This window comes from Hibiscus syriacus, unplaced genomic scaffold, assembly GCF_006381635.1.
Source record: "Hibiscus syriacus cultivar Baekdansim isolate YM2019G1 unplaced genomic scaffold, ASM638163v2 tig00000340_pilon, whole genome shotgun sequence".
NCBI classification, from domain to species: domain Eukaryota; kingdom Viridiplantae; phylum Streptophyta; class Magnoliopsida; order Malvales; family Malvaceae; genus Hibiscus; species Hibiscus syriacus.
In genome coordinates this window covers 220,967-241,313 of record NW_024061783.1, presented here as the reverse complement: position 1 = coordinate 241,313, position 20,347 = coordinate 220,967, and the positions used below count along the sequence as shown (strand labels likewise).

Here is a 20,347-nt window from a genome sequence, read left to right as displayed (position 1 = left end):
TTTTCTGAATAATTTGAGATTGGTTTGATATGATTTTGGATAATCTTCTCCTTGTTGTTCCCTTTAGAAGATTGGATGGAGTTTCTAATATTATTTATCAGCTTGGTTATGATGTTGGGCTTAAAGAATTTGGATCACATACCAAACTGTACATTTTATTACTGAAACTGTCAAATTGTCGAAATCCCTGTTTAAGAAACAAAAAGGACATACATTCTTTCTTAATGTGCTATCAACTCAATTCCTGCTTTAAGCCATCTACATATGCATATCAGAATACTCGAGAAAACAAACAGTTTCTTTGATCCCAACAATGGTCATTGCTACTAATCCCGACTTGCTTCTAGCTTTGATTCGGAGTCGATTGGTTTGGAATGGGAAGATTGCTCCTCTGAAGATGAGGCAGACATGACAGGTTTCTTGAACTGCACCAGGATCATGGTCATATTGTCGCATCCCTCACCGGTGGCTGTCGATGGTGCTAAACACTTGTCGAGCACCCTCTCACAAACAGTAGAAAGCTTGCTTTCCTGCATACAATGCAGGAGTTCATGATAAGTGTACAGTCATTAGACAAACAGGATAGAATGACAAACTCAATTGACCTATCTACCAACCTTGCCTAAACAAGCATTCAAACATACAGACTGATTGAAGTTAGAAAGGCTTTAGTACGTACGGAACATAGCTGTTCGCGGATAAAATCTACTAGCTTCTGACTTGACATGCAATCCCTGAAATATAAAATCGAAACCGAGATGGCATTAGATACTAAATTCAAGATTGATATTGATTTGTAGTCGATCAAAAAGAGTATATATAACTTATCAACAAAATGAAATTTTGGAAACGAGATAATTCTGATATTATCTGACAGGAAAAGGCAGCAGATATAATACCAAATTCCGTCACATGCCAGCACAAGGAAGTCATCATCATCACATATCTCAACCTAATTGAAAATTGTAGGATGTAGAAAGTTAAATACAAAAAGCTCCAAAGATTTTTAGGATCCAGTATCGTATATCAAAGCCAAATCGGAACGATTAATAGTATAGTGATGCGTCCACCTTGCTGAGAGACAGTATACTTACGGTGTTAACATCAGGATTTGCAGTTACAATTTGCTTTTCAGCAGGTAAAAACTTATTCTGCTTGAACTCAATGTCACCTGCAGGAAAAGGAATCAATGGATTAAAACCGCATCTCTTTATCTCTTGCTATTTCTCTCCCATTGATGAATAAAAGTACTAGATATGCATGGATGCATACACTTGATTGGAGACAAAGGATGTATAAAAATGTTACAATTGGTTTAAGAAAATAACAACACTTTCTGCCAAGTCTTATATGTCTCTATCTTTAGGAAATTCAAACGACTGTAATGGCGAGTAGAATTAGAACTCTTTTGTTTCCATACATCAAGAAGGGAAGTAAATTACCTATAGCTCTTGAAAGATTCAAACAGCCATTGATACGTCCTGCATGTATAAAACCACCAGCTTTTAAAATCCTTTCTTTCTCTACCTCAAGATCAGGTTTGTGATCTCTAGAGAGATTGTATGCCTACAAAAAAAAAAGCAACAAAAAAGGGGGTTATTTGTTCAGAAAGAGAGAATATTCCCCATAGTTCAAAGTACAATGGCCAGTTCATCCACATCTGATTAATAGGGCATTACCTGACCGTTTCTAGATATTACACAACGAGAATCACCAGCATTGGCAACAACAAGTTGGTTGTTTCTTAGAACCGCAACACAGGCTGTGCTCCCAGATGTTGGTCCAGAAAAGTCAGAGTGAGGGCCCTGATTACAGTTTTAACAAACACTTGTAAATTATATATAAAAATTGTTGCAATAAGAAAACATTAAAGCAGAAAAGTAAAGGATGAATACTAAATTTGTGCAATCACAGGCAAATTCAGAGGTAAGTGCAGCCTAAGATGTTAAGTTTCACAACCCGCCATCTGGGTTGCATTGATATACTGCATAAGCTAAGAGTTAACAAACACATCATGTTTTATTCTTCTTCCTCAGTCTTGGTTTCCATCATCGTTTGTAGCCAACACCAAAATTCTGTTCAGGGTCTAGTTAAGGACAATAAAACGGGTATATTTTCATAAGTACCTCCTCAAAAGCCCAATTATCAACTTGGTAATTACCGTTACCACTCCTAGGAGACCATATCAGTCCTTCTATCATGCCAGTAAACTTGTTGAATTTATCCCCCAAAATGGCTAATTCTCTCCATCCTCTTTGTCCACGCATCATCTCATCCATTCTGTACCAAAATGTAACTCAAGTTGGAAGCACAAAAACTGAACAATGGGAAGGGGCTTTTTTAATCTTCGAAATGAGTGTGGGGGAGCAAGATATTAGCAGCCCTAAACAGGTGGAAGAAAGAGGATTTACTCTCACACTGCAAGTATCAAAAGGATGATAAATATACATTATTACTAGCATGCACTAAACACCAAGCCCCCAAATCATTCTGGCTAGGAATTGCATTGTTAATTCCCATAATAAGGAACACATAGTGAAGAGTGAAAAATCAACATGAACTTGATCAATCAAATTAACCTTAAAAATGCTCTCTGAACTGATGTTCTTAGGTCCCCAGCTGCAAATGCTTCATTCTTGAGAACCTGCTGATGAAGATATTTGGCACAGAACTTGGCAACCACCTTACCTACAAGTTATGAGCTTGGATAAGTTGAAGAAACTTGAGCAGTGGTCTAATAGTAAGAGTAAGACACTTAATCGTATTAGGATAAAAATTAAGTACAATTAAAAGTTCAGTTGGTTCAAGTTCCAAAGGGGAAATAAAGAGCAAGTACATGAATGGGAGGCAAAAAAATCAAGTTCATATAGTTTACAACAAAAGAAACCTGTAAATGGAACTGACCATCCAAGTCTTACCTCCATGACCGTCATATACACCAAAGAACGAAGTAGAAGCATCGAGATCAGGATATGCAGCATGCTGGCAAAACAAAAAATAAAAGTAACTACAATGAATACATGATATAACAAGAACTGGAAATTTGCAAGAAAAGCAAGATGATATAAACCACCATATCTATAAGATTATAAGCATTACACCCATATTTCAGATCGACAAGAATATAAACTTTAAACTTTGTCTTAAGAACTCATTGATTGAAACTTCATATACCATCCCAATCATAACCCCAGTCCAGATCACACCCATATTTTAGATCGACAAGAATATAAACTTTAAAATTTGCCTTAAGAACTCATTGATGGAAACTTCATATACCATCCCAATCATCACCCCAGTCCAGTTCCAATCTAGTAGAATAAATGGGGTCCAAATGCTTCGGACATTTGAAAATTAAAGGTGTCATTTGGTACTCACAGCATCTTCCATAGTTGCACGCCATCCTTGCATGGATGCTAGACCATATCTAACCCTACTATTCTCACCATCTTCTGTGAGTTTTTCAGTTTTGGGAGTGCTGAGATATACACCCATCTATGTCTGTAATTGAATGAATCATGTTAGCTTATATAACTAAAGAATACTCAAAAGTCAAAACACGTATGATTCGCCAAGTTATGCAGCTAAAAAGTTAAGAATAAACAGATTTATTTCTGAAATATACTTGGAAAACTGATCTAATAATTCAGACATTATCAAGTACAATCAATAGCAATCAGATAAGATAGCTTCTAATCAGAGAAACACAGAAACTCATATGCTAACTCAAAAGTGAATCGAGAACAAGAAGAAAACAAAACAGAAAAGGTATGTTGAAAGAAGACAAATAAGTAGAAACAACTCAAGACCCACACCCAGATCCTAGATTGAATGCTAAGATTTGAAAATAAAATCCCTGCAATAAACTAAATATCACAGCTTGAAAATACCAAATAAAGGTAAAGCAACTAAAAGACTCTTAAGTACCAAGACAAGAGTAGCTCAGATGTTGATTTGATACCTCACGATTAAAGCAGCTTAAAAATAATGGTTTTATAATATTGTAGGTATGCTTGCAGGTCCAGCTAAGAAATCTATAGAGGAAAAAGACAGAAGTCAAGTGGAAGAAAAGGGGAAACAAAAGAATTTACAGAAAGCCAAGATAAATTCTTTGGAATGAGAACTGGAAAGCAAGGAACAAATGGGAGGCAGAGGAAGGAACATTCAAGAAAAGGACCGATAAAGAGAAAGGGAAAGGGAGCAGCAGGGAAGAAAGAAAGCGTGAGACTTTTGATCAAAGGTAAAATCTTTTGAATTCAGTGACTTTGGGGGCATTTTGGTTTTACTTATCCTCTTTACACTTTGCTTTATTCTGTGCTGGATTTTGTTTAGGTAGTTTCATAGTCATCTAAAGTATCAGTTATTAAGGTTGCTGCTCAAAAAGAAAGATAACTACCGACTGTGTTTTTTTTAAAAAAATCATCGGTGATCGGTATATTTATCGATCTAACATCGGTCAGATTATATTTCTTAATCTAACACTCGTAGCAGTAAAACGCGCCCCCTGTACCGCTCTATACGTTGATTTGGTGTCACGTGGAGTATAACGTGCTCTCTGCCCCGCGATATACAGTGATTTGGTACCACGTGGGTATAGCACGCCCCTAATCCGCGCTATACCTGATTATCTGACACGTGGGGTATAGCGCGGTGCAGGGGCGCGCTATACCCCTAAATACCCGCCCGTCCACATTCCAATCCTCCCTATAAATACCTCCATCCTCAATCACTTTTATCACACCAAATTCTCTCAATTTCTCTCAATTTCTCTCAAATACTCTCTCTTTTTAAGGTATATTTTATAATATTATGTATTTAAATTATTTAAGTATTTTACTTTATTTAATATTTTAGTAATATAATTCTTTTGCAGATATATAATGGAAGGCAGTCTACTTCGCTCGGATGGAAATTATATATCTCTACACTTTGCTGATACGGTAATATTTTAACGTTTTAATTTAATTTAAATTATTAATAATAATTAGTTGATTTATTTAATGCATGATTATTAGATTAAGAATTAAATATCTCGACAATTTGCTGATACGATAACATTTTAACGTTTTAATTTAATTTAAATTATTAGTAATAATTAGTTGATTTATTTAATGCATGATTATTAGATTAAGAATTAATTTTTGTAATTATTTATTTTTAGGAGAATGACTGTGTATTAGATCCTTTTATTAGGAATCTTAAGTTAGTGATACCCAGCCGTCTCTTGTCGTATTTAGTAGAGGCTCGATTCGGTTACATAGGTAGATATCAGGGTCACTGTAAGATAGAGCCAGACCTTATTTCTGCCTTAGTAGAGCGGTGGAGGCCGGAGATCCACACATTCCATCTTTCGTGCGGAGAGTGCACGATCACACTTGAGGATGTTTCTATGCACCTAGGGCTTCCGGTGGATGGAGATGTGATATCGGGGATAACTTCCGGTTCTTGGACTACTTTGTGTCATGATAGTCTATGACGTGTCCCGGAAAATTTTATCGGAGGTAGGATACCGTTAAATTGGTTAGATGCCAATTTTCAGGAGTTGAGCGCAGACGTATCCGAGGATGAGGTTAAGATGTATGCACGAGCATGCATACTGCAGCTGATAGGAGGGTTGCTGATGCCAGACAAATCGCGCAACCTAGTTCACTGCATGTGGTTGTGACATCTTAACGACTTTCGTCTCGCCGGATAATTCAGTTGGGGCTCAGCAGTTTTGGCTTTGCTGTACAGGGAGATGTGTGGAGCCACTGACTACAGGCGTAATGCTATCGGCAGATGTCTCCTGTTGCTGCAGTCTTGGGCATGGTATCGATTGCCTTTTTTATGTCTCGCTGTGAAGAACCCATTCGTATTTCCACTACTTCTGAGGTAATTATAAAACTGATTTTGTATATTAATAATTTTATACAACGTATAATAATTTTTTTTCCTTGAATAAGTGGTCTACTGATAGGAAAAATCATCAGGAACTACCTGATGATTTAGAAAAAATTAGGGTGTTAATCGATCAGAAGGTTGGCACACATGTATGAATTTTAATGTTTAAAAATCGATTTTAGATTATAGTTATATAATTAGATTATTATTTTGATAAAAATTATATATTATTTGTTTTAGTTTGAATGTGTGTCATATTCTACTGATGATGTAAGGGCGGTAATCCCACCTGAGTTGAGGGGTTCATTAGATGTTTGGATGACGATGGTCCCTCTGATCTGTTATGCGACCGTCGAGTGGTACTCCACTGATCGCGTGCTCCGGCAGTTTGGTTGTTTTCAACCAATTCCGGAAGCACATCGCAATATCGACATATTCCACATAGAGAGCCCATTTTTACTGACTTCTTGATGTATGCTGAGAATTATTATGAGTGGTTCAACAGTAACGGGAAACCGTTTCTACTTCCCGAGGATGCACGAGGGCAGAAATTTCCACGACGTCGACAGAGACGTTCACCGATACAGCACCATCATCCCCCGACTCGTGGACGGAGAGCAGGTGCTTCCGGTTCATCCTCAGCTGCACCAGCAGGACCTTCACAGCAGCCACCGCAACCATTTATGATGTTGCAACCATATATGATGCCACCATCGCCTTTCCATTACCAGATGCCGCTGCCGCCACCTTCACCTGGTTTTATGACCTCGCCGCCGCCACCTTCACAGATGACCCCTCCTGGAGGCTATTATGGGTCTATTTTTGTAGATCCGACTTATGGTTCATATGCTGGATATTTGGCGGGTTCAGCCTCATCACCCATGGCCGCAACACAAACACCTCCTGTACAGTTTACACACTCAGCGATGTCTGGGTTTTCTCATCAGCTCCTCATCAACCTAATGTATATGCTCAGGACGACGACGACGATGGTGATGATGATGACAGCGAGGAGTCAGAACCAGTGATACGAAGAAATCCTCCTCGAGACCGACAGCCACCACCCTGCAGAACACATTCGCGTCGCATGCATCGATAGATTTTTTTATTATATTTGTATTTACTTTATTTTGTTAAATTGTAATTTTTTATTATTATTTCTCATTAAATACTTACTTTATTTTGTTAAATTTGTTGGACTTTTTTTAATGTATTTCAGCTAATTTTGTTTATTACCATTTAATATTAGTTATTGTAATTTGATTATCATTTACCATTTAATACTTATTGTAAGTTTGTTGTATTTAAAATTATATTCAAATACCAATTTGGTTATCATTAACTTGAAGTAAATGCAAATTAAAGTACAAGAATTATTATTTGATAAACAAATACATCATTTCCTCATCAATTGTTACTTGATGACAACAAAAGTGGACATGTTTTTCTCGTGTGTCCTGGGTTTCTACAATGCCCACATCTTCTGTCTTGTCTAGATCTTTCTCGAATATCCATATCGCAATGAATTCGATTGGATTTTGGACGACCACGCTCCCTCAATAAACTTGGATTTGGTACAATCGGAAGCCAATCTTGAACCTCATCAGGGTCTTTGTCATTACCTATGGGGGGAAACTCAAATTCATATACCTTAAAAACTTCAGATAGTAGGTATACGTGATCCACAAAATTGTTATAGTTTTAACGTGTGTGCGAGCAAGCTGCTATCACATGAGAGCATGGATACTTCAGAGCTTGAAAAAACCCGCAGTCTCACGTTCTGTCCCTTAGATTTACTCTTAACGACACAGCTTCAATCCCTTGAAGAGGTCGCGGCAACTTTGTGACACGAAACATTTCATGCCTTCTAGAGAAGATTGTTGCAGATATTCCATTTGATGCAATAATTTTTTTCTGTATATCTGCAACTAATCTAGGGTGATAGACATGACCGCCTTGTATCCAGGTTTGAGCTTGTCCACCGAGCTTCGCAAAAAGTACCCCCAAACGAAAATATGTAATTTTTACCAAAGCCGCTACAGGTAAGTGACGTGCACCCTTTAAGGTTGAATTGATTGCCTCAGTCAAGTTGGTCGTCATGTGTCCATATCGATATCCACCATCATATGCGTTCATCCACATTTCTTTGTCGATGAGGCTGATGTAATCGTATCCTTCCTCGTTCTTCGCCCGTAAATCTTGAAGCATTGATTCAAACGTTCGAGGAAGTAGTTCGTAACCTGATCAAAAAATGTATAACTTACTGACTTGTTTTCTTTGCAAAATTAAAATGATCAAAAAATGTATAACTTACTAACTTGCTTTCACTTACCCATGCGCACAATTAATTGTCGCTCATCATTCTTCTTGTACCTTCCATGATAGTTTGCAGTAATGTGTCGGAGACAATACCTATATTGGACAAAGGGTGGTTGCCATATTGGACCCAAATACTCCATTGCTGCTTTGATCCCAGCTCCGCGATCTGAAATGACACAGATGTTTTCCCTCATGATAACATGTGCACGTAAATTTCGGAGGAAAAAAGCCCAAGAATCTGTATCTTGTCCTTCGACAAGAGCAAAAGCAACTAAAAGAATGTTGTGATTGCCATCTTAGACAACTGCCAATAATAAAACTTGTTTGTATTTTCCATACAAGAAAGTCCCGTCGATCTGGACCACAGGCTTGCAGTATTTGGCAGCATTAACGCACTGTGGGTAACTCCAAAAAACCCGGTAGAATTGGCATCGATCGCGAAGAACTCGATCATTATGGTATGCATAGGAGGTTTCGAAGTCCACAATTGTCTCAGGATTCAACGTCTGCACTAGCTTAAACCAACCTGAAAGCTCGTTGTAAGATGCATCTCATTCGCCATGAAGTTTGACAATGACATTTTGTTTTGCCAACCAAGCTTTTTTTATAGGAGACAGTATACCCATACTGCGATTGTATAGCTGAAATCAACACTGCAACAACTATATGAGAGCTTGCTTTTACCATGGGTATGATGGCTTGACATATCACTTCAGAGTCCAAGTTAGGATGATCTTGGTTGACCCCTTCAGCACAACATGTGTGAGGACCGTTATATATTGTTAGTTCCCATATGTTGTTTTTCCTCTTCATTTTCGATACGCGAACCACCAATTGCATCCGTTTTTGCGTCGGGCACAGTAGCATACATATTTTTCGATCGTCGATCGGTTGACTCTGGACTGAACAGAATTACGAATATTGTAATTTTTGATAGCCATCATCGCTTCTTCTTTGCTTGAAAACTCAATGCCTAAAGATAATTCACCATTATTTATTGATGAGTAATATCCATAGTCACCGAGATGAGGCATATCCGCAAATTCTGGCACGTACATTGCACCATAATCGACTTTATACATGTGTGCAGGAGGGTCAGTTTGTGTCACATTTCCTGGTACTTCATCTACATCATCATCATCGGAGTTGAATTGCGGTGATTCTGGGTGAATAAATAGTCCAGTCTCAGAACCATCCGCACCAGTCTCACGAAGCGGTTCTTCTGGTAGAGATGATGTTCCTCCATGCGCTCCACATTTAGGTTGAAGAACCTACTACTTGCATGTCTTCCCCTTGAACTAGAAGGCATATCGACATTGAGATCGAAAAAGCTCGCAGTCAAATGCCTCCCTTGGAGCTTGAAGTCATCGTGTCAAATGGAAACTGCACAGATGGTTGCGTCGATGGCATCTCTATATGGTCAAAGAAATTTGCAGATGAATGTCTTCCCCTTGAACTGGACGCGTTGTTTCCATACGGATTGTTCGTAGACCCACCTCGGTACATATCGTAAGGAGTTACAGATGAATGTCTCCTCGTTATGGCATTAAAATTATTACACATTACTGTAGTCGGGCTGTCAACTTGATCAACTTGTTCAGTCAACCCATAGTGGGAGCTTAATGATTGACTCCGAACAACACGCACTTGAACAAAATGTGCATACATCTCAATAGCGGCGTCTGAATAATTACTTTGAGCTTCAACCATCATTTGAACATCATCATTGTTCGAAAGTTCGAACACTGTATAAGTTAATGACAACAATGATGTTGGAAATCTGTACTGCAACGACGACATTCTTCTACTACTTCCAACATGAATATTCCTCGAAATCTTCGTTATCAGCTCATCAAGAGTAATGTTTCTCTTGAATGATATTTTAACACGCTCATTTGATACGAAAACAACGTCGGTTTCATCTTCTCGAATTTCACCATCATAATAAACAATAGCTGAAAGTCGTGCCATTCTTTGAGTTTAAAAGTGCGACAATATTATATCTGCAAAAAAAAAACTGAAACAAACCTGATTAAATAAATTATATATGAACGAAAATATAACACAATACATTTTTTACACATCAACGTAAATATTTTAAATAATATAATTTTATATTATTACCTCCACCGCAAAACTATTTCGATGTATGCTACCGCTTTTCAATTTTACAAACATAAAAATTAATTGAAAATAATTAGTATAATATTTTTTTTCAAATAATGATAATAAATAAACAATAAGTATAATTAAAAAATTATAACAAAATTACCTTATAACGAAAAATCGCACGAATTTCTAAATCAAATATGAGAAGATTGCCAGAATTATTACTTGTTGACGGAATTGTTGTATTAATTTATAAGTTGAGAGGAGAGATAAGAGGAGATGTGAGAAACGTAACCGGAGGAGGGTATTTATAAACATATAAGGCGCAGTACCTGCACCGCGGTATACGTAATTATTATATAGCACGAACCAGGGACCGTATTAAATATAATTTTGGTACGGCGTATAGCGCGGCCCCTGATCCACGCTATACCCCTACGTGGCGTATAGCGCGGTATAGGGGGCACGCTATACCCTACGTGTAACCCAATCATCGTATAGCGCGGTACAGGGGACGCGTTATACTCCACTTGGCGTCAAATCAACATATAGCGCGGTTCAGGGGGCGCGTTTTATTGCTACGATTATTAGATCGAGAAATATAATCTGACCGATGTTATATCGATAAATATACCGACCACCGGTGATTTTTGAAAAAAAACACCACTACCGATGGCTATTTGGATTGAGAAAATATAAAATATTTGTGTAAGCTTTAACGAGGGTTTTAAATCGCAATTGTAATCGCATTTTTTTTGTAAAATTAGATTTATTATAATTGTGACTGTCGTAGGTGTTATTGAATGTTAGTACGGGAATAGAGGGTAACTCGGACAACAACCGTTATTTCACGGACACTACCGTGATTTGAAACATGAGCTTAACGTAAATATGACCCGACCAGCCATAAATACGTCAGGACCTTTCGTATACCCGGTCCACCCATCAACAATAACAAAAAGACAAAACATTAAATACAGTTTTGAGAAAAAGAATCTTCTGTTAGTAAAAAGACTTTTCAAAGTCTTCTTCGTCAACCATTTTGATAAGGTGGCAGACATAAGTTGTGACTTACCTTAATTATTTTATTCTTCTCTCTTTTTTTTTTCCTTAAAGAAAAAAAAAGGTGAAAAGACTCAGTTTTGGGGAGCTTCCATAGTTCCATTGGAAACCACAATTGATTCCAGCAATTTAGCGTTGGCAACAGATTCTGCTTCAGTTCCACTTGTTATGAAGTAGTAGTTAGTTTGGGTGGTTCACTGTTATACTAAGCTGTTAGTATTGCAGTTATGGTTAGTTAGGAGTGGTTAAGGTGATTCCCCTTTCAGCTCATTTTGATTTTGTAGCATCTTTAAACCAGGGTTTCGTCAAAGTTTTCGCTTTTAATACATAAATGGGGCAAAAAGTTCTCGAAACCAAGCAAATCGCATCCATTTTCATTTTTGTCATTGCAAGACATAAGAACCTAAGATTTCTTTGGAAGTTAATTATGTGTTATTTTTGTTTGTGAATTTAGGCAAACAAACACACCATTGTCTTGATGAAGACTTCACAGAACAGATCAACGAGAACATAATGGATTATGTTTTTGTCTGTAGTGCCTTTTCTTTTTGTTGTTTGTTATCTTAAATGTTGGTTTCCGATGGCGGGTGTTAATGATAGCTGCTAATTCTACTAACTGAACTGCCTTCGTGGATCCTGGTTTTTAAGTTCCTACTGAGTTAGTGGTCTAGGAAACAGTGTTTTTGTTTCTCTAGAGTGTATGTCCGACATATTTATGTTTCCATGCTGTATGAAGACTGAAGAGGATGATTTGTTTGAACGAACCCGTGGTTACTGGCATGATTCTTCTGAGGAACCACTCTGTTTAAATCACTCGACGTTTATAATGTTTTCCACATGAAGGTATATGCAGACTATATGAAAGGAAAGTTGAGCTAAATCCAGCAACACGGAATATCACATATGACATTGCTGATCTTTACAATTTCATGGATGGCCATGGCCTTACAGATTTGAGTGCCCTTGTGTATGCCTGTCCCCCTCCCTCCCTCTCTCTTTTCATCCTTGAATGTAATGGTGTATGTAATATTGCATGTTTACTCGGTCACGTGTACATCAAGTGTCGTAAAAACTCTCTGTTAAAGGCTTGAATCTATCACATAAAATCTGAACCCTTGGAAATAAGTGTGTATTTTGAGTTCCAGGAGTCACCATAGGAAAATTCCAAGGCTCAAGGAAATGAACGTGGCTGATGGACAGTCTGTGTATGTATCCTTTAGATACCGAGAACCATCCGATCATCATGTCTGTGTCTAGAATTTAGTTATCAGTTTGTGCGGGTCTATGTCTCTCAGGCTATTTGAGTAGGTGGAACCCTGCTGTTCGCAGATGAGTAGATTAGCAGACTCCAGTGGTTCAGTCGAGTCTGATTATTACATGCAACCATGTTATTGTTCTTCTGGTGACATCACTTGGTTGTTTTGTTTACTTGTTGCTTGCAGGTTGCAGCTACGATCACACGATTCAAGCTTATTCGCCTTATGGCTGGCAATGATGGATTAAAGACAGTGTGTTTCAACACCTTAAAAGGTTGTCAAACTAAACCCTGTTCGACGGAAGAGGATATGCATAAAGTGCAGAAGACCTGATATGCTAATTGTGCTTTTATTTACCTAGCTTCTCACATACTTTCAACCATTGATTTAAAAATTTGTGGTTTGAGATCAATTTAGACATTATTCATGAAAACAGTGATTCATTGATCATTTAGTAGTTTGAGATCAATATAAAATTTAAATCATAGTTTAAAAATATACGATGTAATCAAATGTAAACTGTTTTTTTTAACACAGGACTACCAATAACTCATACTAAACTAATCATATGCTGCATCATTGTGCATAACACCCAAGACCATGGCCGGGGGAATTAAGAATTTCACACTTAAATTGGTTTCTTCTCACGATCGACGCCATGTAATCCGCGACATGATTCCCTTGTCGAGGCACATGTTGAACTCGAATTACCCTGTCTCGTTTCAGCAACTCTTCAATGTACTGCAATATAGTAACCCAAGCAATGCCCGATCCGATCCTTTGGATAGCCATGATAGCTTCCAAGCAATCAGACTCCAGAATAACCTGTTCCGTACCCAGCTCCCATACACAAATGAGCCCCAGATACATTCCCCACGGTTCACTCTCAACTACCGAGCAATGGCCAAGAAACCTTGAAAATCCAACTTGCCATGCACCTCCGCAAGCAGCAAGCTCGTCCTCCTTGTGCCGAGCTCCATCAGTATTTACCTTAAACCATCCCACCGGAGGAGGCACCCAACGAGTTGTAATTAATTAAATTTGTAGTGTACTCTAAGAGATGTCACTTTAATTTTAATTAATATATTTGAAGATTACTATGGGACGCACCTCCTTTTTTACAAAATTAAGATAGGTTTTGTATTATTATTATGTTTCATTTGGTCCCTAAATAAAAATAGAATCTTTACTCATTTTGGGATTGTTTTAGAAATTTCAAAGGGGAACCGTTTTATTCCTCCTCTCTTTTTCTTTTTTCTTTTCTTTTTAGTTGTCAATTTTATTGATCAATTCAATTTTTTTTTAATTTTGTTTAACAGACGACAACACTAGTTTTAATGTTGGTTGTTACCCGCTAGTTATTTTTTTCCAGTATTTTTAATAAGAATAATATATCTTTGTGACATCTTATCTACTTTTATGACACGTTTATATATGCCTTACTGGCATGTTTTTCTCTGCCTTTTACATCACCACAACTGATTAAGATGACGTTTATTTGTTATCATGATGATCTTCCCTCCTTTGGACCCTCGGATTGATTTGGATACCCGTTTTGCGTTCGTGGATATTTTTCTCACGTCGCTTGACTATGATTTGCGATTTGCCAGTGGTCTTTCAATAGTTTCATCTCCTTTTGTAGTTCGTTTACCGATGCAATCAGATTTATTTGAGTTTTTTTATTAACTTTTTTAACTTTTTTCTTCTTTGATTTTTATGTGATCTAGGTAGGTAAATTTTGTCTCAATAGTAATAGAAAAATATTATAAGTTAACGATTATACTTGTAAATTTTTATTATAATTTTAAATATTTTTTATTTTCAATAAACTAGCTCAAAACTTTTTATTATTTTGAATTCATGCTAGGGGTTGCAGCTTCTGGATATTGTTTTACTCATTTGAGCTGAATTATCGACTTTAGTTTTTGTTTTTGTTTTTATAAGAGGGCAGAGGACGAAACAGCTCGGTTATATGAGGAGTTTGTGACATCCTTTCAGGGAGATAATACCCCTGGGTCAGAGGCATTTGTTCGAGGTGGAACAGTCAATCCCAATGAGAAGTTGAAATCCGATTCTAAAAGTTAGTTTGATTCCGAGACTTGACTTTTAAGTTTCGAGCAGCAACTTTAATATATTTGCCTCAGTTTTTTTAGTGTCAATGTTTTTGTTTTGCGGTATGGATTAGTAGAATAATTTTTGTATTGCATCATGAGGACACATTAATAAAGGTATGGGCCTTTTTTATTCATTCGCGGATGATGAAAGATGGGGTGTCTGTTCCAGAGAAGGGAAGTAGGTAAACAGTAATTGCTTTTGAATAACCATGCTGCATTGCTGATGGTCTTTGGTGAGGCATAATAGACGGAAAGGCTATATTGTGATGATAGTGGTCTTTTCATTATAAAGATGTATTTTTAAGGGCTTCCTCGTAATATCGTGAAATAAAAACATATAGCGGTGTGTTCCAACTCAGATACCATTTCATTTGAAATGATTCAACTAGTTGGTGGGGGTGTTCTAGTTTCAAAATGAAATACTCGTTTATAATATTGTGAATTTCAACTCTTAATCGCTACTCCATTGTGGAATTGTTTCCTTTACAGGTCATTTATAAGTCCTAATCTGCTTTATAGAAGAAAACTATGAGGAAGCTAATGATATGTTGATGTTGGTCACATATTGCATAGTGTAAAAGAAATATGAAAAGTTAGTCAACAACCTGCAATGGAGTAATTTCATATTTCCAATGAAATCTTTCCTTTTTATTTGTAAATATCAATTGAAATGAACGGTTATCATGCAATTTTGGCCATTAATTTCTTCTTCTTCCACACCCTTCTCACCACCTCCGAGATTTCCTTCCTCCACCATAGCTGTAAACCAAAAGCAACAGTATTGATCCAGGTCAACTCAGTTTCTTTGACATGAATCTCGTAAAGTTTTGAGCTTTTGATAAGATTAAGAAAAAAAGGATGGAGCTTCGGGTCAACCCAGTCTCCTAAAATGGGCTTCTTTTAGATCTTTGAAACTGATAAACAAAGATGTCTAAAAGGGGTTACAATTTTTCAACTGACCTTTATTATCTCTTCAAACAACTTAATAGTCTTACAAGGCCGACATCAATGGCGCCATTGGAGAAATATCTATATCTAACTGTACACGATTTATTTATTAATCACATTTTCATCACTGTTTTGTTTTGAAAGGAAACCGTCGTGGCAGGTCCCAATTGGTCCCTCATACTTGGTAGTAGATCTAGATCTAGCTAAAGCTACCCTTTTGTAAATTGTACCCAATGGCCGTGTCTGAAACTTCTTTATCGAAAAAGAACAAGCTCATTCATGCCTGCCTCGTCCGATGTCCCTGTATGTCGGAATATAAGAAAAATACTCAAACTCCAAAAAGCAAGATACAGACCACATGTTATTATGATTTATCCATACTAATATTAACCTAATTACATCATCCAGATTTTGTATGATGCTTCTTTTAGTTAAAATTGTAATTAAATAATAACGTCAGTTTCGACAAGTTTAATTTCATCTCTCCACTTTATTAAATCTATAAAATTAATAATCTGTTTTAATTTGATGGAACTGAAAATTTGAGTCAATAAGGAAGTGCTAATTTGTTGCATACAGACCGTTTTGCATTATTCGGTGATAAAAGTTGGAAAAGTGAGGGGATTTAGTCGCCATTTGACGCCAGACAGAATAGTGATTATCCTATAGGCTAGCTCCGACAGACGATTCACAAGAGAAAATTCGCCCAAAAACCAGAGAAAAAGTCTCTAGGGTTTAATAAAATATTATAAAATCAAAACTGTCAAAAAGCAGTCCACAAGCCGGACTGTTATAGCAAAAAAATCGTCTTTATTCGAATTTTGCCAAAAATAGCAAAATCCCGAAAATCACTCTAAATTGAAATTCGAAATAAAATAAGCAATCTCCCAAAAATCCGGCCTAAATCGGATTTAAATTGACTTCCTAATTAGCAATCGAAATATTACCATAAATAGTAAAAAATAACTAAATCTAGTGATTCGGAGGGGAAAACGACAGAATTTGAGGTTGAAAAAAAGGCCACATGGAGCGTAGCTCATGTGGAGAGCGTGCGCGTCGAAAAGAGCTTTCCGGATTGGGGTCTTATGTGCGATTCTGACACCTGTAGCCAAAGTTATGGCCAAAAGACTGAAACATACTCAAAACGACCCCAATGAGGAACATGTCACAATCAATTCCCGCCTTTGCGCTGATCTGCCAACTCATGGTATCTCAGCGCCATCAACGTGCAATCTGACAGCTCAGCATCATCTGTCTCGGATCCCCCTGCATCAGTCACCCCGGGTTGGAAAGAACTCGTCCTCGAGTTCAGAGTAGTGTCATCAGGATCCACAAAACAATGACTCAGGTGCTTCACATTAAAGACATCAGAAGTCTTCAAGTGACTGGGAAGTCGCAACCTGTAAGCATTATCATTGATCTTCTGCACGACCTCACAAGGTCCAATCTTCCGATCCTTAAGCTTATTATACTCACCAACAGGAAAACGATCACGAGTTAATACAGCCCAAACAAAATCACCAACATCAAAAAGTACCTGACGACGATGATTGTCAACCCGAGTCTTGTACTTGGTATTGCTCTCATGAATGGTCTGTTTCACCTGCTCATGGATACCCCGAAGATACTTTGCCATCTCATCTGCTTTAGGACTGAAACGTCCTATACGTGGAATAGGGGCTAAGTCCAACACCCCGGATGGGTTCTGACCATAGACAATCTCAAATGGGCTTAAACCTGTGGTTCTGTTTTTTGATCTGTTGTAGGCAAATTCTGCCTGAGGCAATGCCAAATCCCACTGCTTCGGCTTCGTTCCTGCCAAACACCTTAAAAGGTTTCCCAAACTTCGGTTCACCACCTCAGTCTGGCCATCCGTCTGGGGGTGGTAGGCGCTACTGAAATTCAACTGCGTTCCCAGTTTCCCCCACAGGCTCTTCCAGAAATGACTGATGAACTTAGTATCACGATCTAAAGTGATGGATCGAGGAACACCATGTAAACGCACAATCTCCTTGAAATAGAGATGGGCAATCCGGTCAGCATCCATAGTCTTTCTGCAGGCTACAAAATGAGCCATCTTGGAAAACCTGTCAACCACAACAAAGATAGAATCAGAGGCCCTTTGGGTGCGGGGTAAGCCTAGTACAAAATCCATGCTGACATCGAACCAAGGAGCTTCAGGAACAGGTAAGGGAGTGTACAATCCCACATTGGTGAGAACTCCCTTATACCGCTGGCACACATAACAACGGTCCACATAATGGGCCACATCACTAGTCAACTTGGGCCAATAAAATTCAGAAGAGATAAGGGCCAATGTCTTATCTCGGCCAAAGTGTCCCTCATTATGGAGTTCACTTATAATTTGCTGCCTCAATGAACAATCTGGAATGCACAATTGTAATCCACGAAACAGATACCCATTATACAAAACAAAATCATGACGGTGACCCTCAGTTACCTCCTGAAATATCCTTCCAAAGGAAGGATCAGCTGCATACATATCTGTGAACGTCTCAAATCCTGCAACTTTAGTACTCATGGTGGTGAGAAGTAAGGTACGACGGCTCAGGGCATCTGCGACGCGGTTCAAACTCCCTGCTTGGTGCCTCAGCGTAAAAGTGAATTCTTGCAAGTATGCTACCCACTTGGCATGACGTCTACTCAGCTTGTGTTGGCCATTGATGTACTTCAAGGCCTCATGATCGGTAAACATAATAAACTCCTTCTGTACTAGGTAGTGACGCCAATGCTTCAGGGACTGAACTATGGCATAGAACTCCAGATCATAAGTGGAATAATTTTTCTTCGATCCCGATAGCTTCTCACTGAAAAAAGCAACCGGACGACCTGCCTGACTCAGAACACCACCAATGCCAACGCCAGATGCATCACAATTTACCTCGAACACTTTGTCAAAATCTGGAAGTGCCAAAACTGGAGCCTCGGTCATCTTCTGCTTGACCAGTTGAAAATTGGCCTCTGCCTCCTCAGACCACTGTAAATCACGCCCCTTGAGGCACTCTGTGATAGGGGCGATCAGAGTACTGAAATTTCTAATGAATCGATGGTAAAAAGACGCCAAGCCATGGAAACTTCGGATGTCATGTAAGGTTCTTGGTCTGGGCCACTCCAAGACTGCATCTATCTTTGACTGATCTGCATGAACACCATCAGTAGACACAACAAAACCAAGGCCGCAAGACCTGATGCATAAATCTCATGAATGTACTGGGCGCATTGGATAACCCAAAAGGCATGACCATCCACTCATACAACCCTTGTGGCGTTTTAAACGCCGTCTTCCACTCATCTCCAGGCCTTATTCTGATTTGGTGGTAACCGCTCTTAAGGTCAATTTTTGAGATCTTAGAACCAGATAGCTGATCCAACATATCATCTAGACGGGGAATTGGAAACCGGTACTTCACTGTAATTCTGTTGATCGCTCGGCTGTCAACACACATACGCCAAGAACCATCTTTCTTTGGCACTAACAGAGCAGGGACTACACATGGGCTCATACTCTCTCGGATATAGCCCCTCTCCAACAACTCTTCCACCTATCGCTGCAACTCTTCGGCCTCCTTGGGACTGAGGCGATATGCTGGTCGATTTGGCAAACTTGACCCAGGAACAAGGTCAATTTGATGCTGAATATCCCTCATAGGTGGTAGTCCATGAGGAAGATCCTCTGGCATCAAGTTAGAGAATTCTGCTAGCAACCGCTGCACCTCTACTGGTAAATCTGTATCCACGTCTACTGCATTGTTCTCGCAAGGTAGCAAGGCATAGACCACGTCGCCATGCTCAATCTCATCTAAAAACCTGGACATAGAAAGCATATTAGTATTATGGGTTACTGGGGTAGGAGTAAGTCCTTCCCGCCGGGGTGCCAACACAATCTTTTTTCCCTTGATGCTAAGGGAATATGTATTCTTCCGTCCATCATGAATGACACTGCGATCATACTGCCAAGGTCGACCCAACAATATATGACACGTATCCATAGACACAACATCACACCAGGCATTATCAAAATATTTTCTACCAATTGAAAAAGACACGAGGCATCGCCTATCAATTGTTACCTCACTGTCTTTATTTAGCCATGACAACTTGTATGGCTTAGGATGACGGTCCGTCTTCAACTGCAATTTCTGGACAACCTCCTCGGACACTACATTCTCACAACTGCCGCTATCAATGATCATTTTGCAGACTTTATCTGCAACTGTGCAAGTCGTGTGGAAAATATTGGTTCTCAACCAATCGTCTCCTGAATCGCCCTTGGGGGTAAGTAGACTCTTGCGAACGACCAGAGTCTCATGACCATCTCCATACAGCACATCATCAGTCTCATCATCGTCATACACGGGTTCGCCAATCTCCTCAGTCTCGTCTTCCACGTTTTCCTCAATCAATAAATTTTTGCCCTTTTGACTAGCAGGCTTCCTGCAATCAGTCGCCCTATGCCCTTGTTCACCACAACGAAAACATCTAATAGTAGGGTTAGAATTACCCTGCGGTGGCTGCTGAGCAGGACGGGACTCTTGAGGGCGAACTGGTCGACTGTTGTGATCGCTCCTGATCACTGGTCTCCTGTTTTGCTGTTTTTCAACAGCAAGTGCACGTTGGTATGCTTCCGAAACACTCCAC

General features: G+C 38.7%; 1 protein-coding gene and 1 pseudogene across 6 annotated transcripts; one reads left to right on the top strand and one right to left on the bottom strand.

The window, feature by feature from the left end:
* Positions 1-194: 194 nt before the first annotated feature.
* LOC120200363 (probable protein phosphatase 2C 60) lies at positions 195-11,356 on the bottom strand. 6 transcript variants are annotated; one of them, XM_039201249.1, is made up of 12 exons: positions 11,347-11,356; positions 8,565-8,567; positions 3,379-3,501; positions 2,919-2,982; positions 2,580-2,688; positions 2,127-2,280; positions 1,680-1,805; positions 1,443-1,566; positions 1,095-1,171; positions 900-952; positions 680-734; positions 195-530 (listed from the first exon to the last, which is right to left on the bottom strand). In XM_039201249.1, exons 3-12 carry the CDS (start codon positions 3,493-3,495, stop codon positions 327-329), a joined length of 1,083 nt encoding a protein of 360 aa, XP_039057180.1. In that variant the 5' UTR covers positions 3,496-3,501; positions 8,565-8,567; positions 11,347-11,356; the 3' UTR covers positions 195-326. The 6 variants fall into 6 exon arrangements, with proteins under 6 accessions (XP_039057180.1, XP_039057173.1, XP_039057164.1 ...); XM_039201242.1 differs by lacking the exons at positions 8,565-8,567; positions 11,347-11,356 and adding an exon at positions 4,018-4,146; XM_039201233.1 differs by lacking the exons at positions 8,565-8,567; positions 11,347-11,356 and adding an exon at positions 3,956-4,070 and having other exon boundaries at positions 3,379-3,509.
* Positions 11,357-11,701: 345 nt separating this feature from the next.
* On the top strand, positions 11,702-13,005 carry LOC120179427 (annotated as a pseudogene).
* The last annotated feature ends 7,342 nt before the right edge of the window (positions 13,006-20,347 follow it).

Bases quoted from the DNA above. Each gene is read 5' to 3' on its own strand.
- LOC120200363 (XM_039201249.1), bottom strand. From the start codon at position 3,495: ATGGGTGTATATCTCAGCACTCCCAAAACTGAAAAACTCACAGAAGAT. The intron at 2,281-2,579 runs GTTAATTTGATT...ATTTTGGTACAG, and splicing joins GTTCAGAGAGCATTTTTAAG to AATGGATGAGATGATGCGTG. The intron at 1,806-2,126 runs GTACTTATGAAA...AACTGTAATCAG, and splicing joins ATAATTGGGCTTTTGAGGAG to GGCCCTCACTCTGACTTTTC.